This window comes from Macaca fascicularis, chromosome 14 (assembly GCF_037993035.2).
Source record: "Macaca fascicularis isolate 582-1 chromosome 14, T2T-MFA8v1.1".
Classification (NCBI taxonomy): Eukaryota; Metazoa; Chordata; class Mammalia; order Primates; family Cercopithecidae; genus Macaca; species Macaca fascicularis.
The window spans coordinates 68,898,802-68,902,433 of NC_088388.1; the positions used below are offsets into that span (position 1 = coordinate 68,898,802).

At 37.6% G+C, this 3,632-nt stretch overlaps 1 protein-coding gene across 1 annotated transcript; it reads left to right on the plus strand.

Annotated features, from left to right (window-relative positions):
• The first annotated feature begins 626 nt into the window (after positions 1-626).
• On the plus strand, positions 627-1,586 carry OR51V1 (olfactory receptor family 51 subfamily V member 1). The gene has a single exon (XM_005578917.3). It carries the CDS (start codon positions 627-629, stop codon positions 1,584-1,586), a length of 960 nt encoding a protein of 319 aa, XP_005578974.3.
• The last annotated feature ends 2,046 nt before the right edge of the window (positions 1,587-3,632 follow it).

Here is a 3,632-nt window from a genome sequence, read left to right on the forward strand (position 1 = left end):
AGCTCCAGTGAGAAATCATTTACCCAAGGTCTCATGCATAAATATTCCTGTCTGCTTATCACCAAGGAAGAAAAAGTAATTGCTGGCTATGTCATCTGGAGGGGGAGAAAACAGGAGTATCTTCACTAAATACTATTTGAAGAAAAAATGTACTTGGAGACAGCATGAAATGAAAAATGATGGAAAAGTGACTAATGGACTTAATGATATTTAAAGCCCAAAGATTACTCTTCATTTCAAATGTTTAATGAATTGGAGAGAAGAAAATAATTTTTTGAGAACTTCGGCTCTTTACTGGTGTAAAATTTTTACCACTATCCCTGGGAAAATGTCTAAGCAACATATTTTTTTTTAAACTAGCTTTTTCCTTTTACTAATCTCTTCCTTATTTGTTTTTACATCCAACTTCTAAGGATATGTTCACCTCCAGACAGTGAAAAAATAATGACTTTTAAATGACATCAGAAGAAGAATTTTCTCAAAGGCGATGGATACTATGCCTCAGAGAAACAGAATTGCTCAGCTCTATCTTTTTAAGTTAGTAATTTTTAGGCTATTTTGTTTACTTAGAAATTTCATTTTATTCAGCTGAAATTGAAACACTTCCTTTGAAAAAACACTCTCACATGTATCTCAGTTCCAGAATGATTACTTCAGTAAGCCCCGGCACAAATTCTTCCTTTCTTCTCACTGGATTTTCTGGCATGGAGCAGCAATACCCCTGGTTCTCCATCCCCTTCTCCTCTATCTATGCCATGATGCTTTTGGGAAATTGCATGGTTCTCCATGTGATATGGACTGAGCCAAACTTGCACCAGCCCATGTTTTACTTCCTGTCCATGCTGGCCCTCACTGACCTGTGCATGGGGCTCTCCACTGTGTACACAGTGCTGGGGATCCTGTGGGGGATCATTCGAGAGATCAACTTGGATTCCTGCATTACCCAGTCCTATTTTATCCATGGTCTGTCCTTCATGGAGTCCTCTGTCCTCCTTGCTATGGCCTTTGACCAGTACATTGCAATTTGCAATCCACTGCGTTATTCCTCCATCCTGACTAATTCCAGAATTAGCAAAATTGGGCTCACTATAATAGGTAGGAGTTTTTTCTTTATTATACCACCCATCATCCATCTGAAATTTTTTAATTACTGTCATTTCCACATCCTTTCTCACTCTTTCTGCCTGCGCCAGGATCTTCTCCGCTTAGCCTGTTCAGACATCCGATTCAATAGTTACTATGCCCTGATGCTGGTTATTTGCATACTGTTGTTGGATGCTATACTCATCCTTTTCTCCTACATCCTGATTCTTAAGTCAGTCCTTGCAGTTGCCTCTCGGGAAGAGCGGCATAAATTATTTCAGACTTGCATCTCCCACGTCTGTGCTGTCCTTGTGTTCTACATCCCTATCATTAGCCTCACAATGGTGCACCGTTTTGGCAAGCACCTTTCCCCTGTGGCCCACGTTCTCATTGGTAACATCTACATCCTTTTCCCACCTTTAATGAATCCCATCATCTACAGTGTCAAGACCCAACAGATTCATACCAGAATGCTTAGACTCTTTTCTCTGAAAAGATATTGAGAGATATTGAAATTTATTGCCTTAAAAAAAAGAAACAAAAGCAGCAACAATAATGAACAAAAATAAGTGCCACAAAAAAGAAAAAAATTATTAAAATTAAAGATTTACTCTGAGTCCATGATAAATGACTTTAAAAATATTTAAATATAGTCAGAGAATCAACAAACAAGTTCCATTGTGTCAACCTGGACACATGTAGGTCACTCTATCAGCCTGACCATATTTAAGAAGAGAAAAAAATTGTTTATTTGCCTCAAATGTACTTTTGAGCATTTCCTTTGCTGTAAAACAAAGCTGGATTAAAAGTCTAGGTTTTCAAGTTTCAAAGTAAGTAACTTGAAGTTTCTTTCATTCTCTGAGGTTTATTTAATCAACCTTCAAAATGGAGAATATAGCCAACTCACAGGAATGTTGTGATACCTGTATGGACCAGAATTGTCCAAGGGAACTTTTCTAAACTGATGGAGATGTTCTATGAAATACCATAAAATGACTAAAGTGGAATATATGGCTCCTGTGCGCTTGAAATGATGGTAATGTAATTGAACAACTGCATTTACAATTTCAGTTACTTTAAGTTAATTCATATTGAAATGTTTAATGTGCTTGTATTGGACAGTTCAGTTCAGCAGCCACTGTATTGGACAGGGAAGCTATAGTTTATAAAGATGACACAAAGAAATATGACTTTGGATTCAACTTCTACTATGTCTAATTTAAATTAGAATCCTTATTTTTTAGATTTTGTATGTGGACTCCACTGCTACAAGGCTGGAAGTAGATTTTGCTCTGGATCTTTTCCTTTTATATCTAAAGTGGGGGATCTTCTGAACAGATGAGGCTGTCTGCTAATGATTTATTCTGAGTTTAAAAGAAAAAAGAAAAAAGAACATAAAGGGGTTCTTTTCTAAGTAAGCTAGTGCAGCTTTCCAAAGAAGGAAAGAAAGGAAGAAAATCAGATACAGAACTATGCATGGATAAAAAGAAAATAATTGTTTTAATCTTCCTATATTCTGTTAGGTATGTAAGGAGGTGTTAAAATTGGACAAGTTAATGCGTAAGACTCATTTTACACCAAAAAGCAAATATTTCTTTTTATTTTTAGATATCAACTGGAACTTAACTAGATTTGTCTTCCTGTAGTTATGCCTTCCTTTCCATTCACTTTGAACTTCATTCAGTAACATAGCCTCTGTCTACTTATTTGACTCAGGGAAACAAAAATACAGGTTTTGGTTTCTAATAGCTTAAGCCTCAAAGTGAGGAAATTTTTTTCTGGACAGAGTAAAGTATCTAGTTAGAAAGATAAGTGTAAAATTACTCCTAGAACAATAAATTAGGTCTTCTGGGTTATAGTATAAGGTTAATCTGAAGGATAAAGGAGTGAATTTCCTGTGTCTTCTGGTATAGCTATCAGAGCTGAAAACTGTGAGATAGGTTCTAGAGGGGAAAATCTCTCTCTCTCTCTCTCTCTCTCTCTCTCTCTCTCTATATATATATATATATATATATATATATTTACTATATAATCATAGTAGCTGCCAAGGCAGGCGGAGGTTAGGAGATCGAGACCATCCTGGCCAACAACGGTGAAACCCCACCTCTACAAAGAAAAACACAAAAAATTAGCCGGGCATGGTGGTGGGAGCCTGTAGTCCCAGCTACTAGGGAGGCTGAGGCAGGAGAATGGCGTGAACCCAGGAGGAGGAGCTTGCAGTAAGCCGAGATCACGCCACTGCACTCCAGCCTGGGTGACAGAGTGAGACTCTGTCTCAAAAGAAAGAAAAGAAAAAAGAAAAGTTGATATGAATGTCAGGTGGTAGTACTGCTTCAGGTTCCCTAATGACAATAAATGTCTGCATGGTCCCTCCTGGCAGACTGGAATGTAGCCAATTTGACAAGATTCCTACGCCCCAGTTTTACAATGAAAAGAGAAGTTAGCTGCTGAATCTGTAGAGGTCACATGAATATCTCATAGATTTCTCAATGGCCAAAGAGCCTTCCCTCTAATGATTTGAAAGTGAATGAGCATCCATCTCCCATACA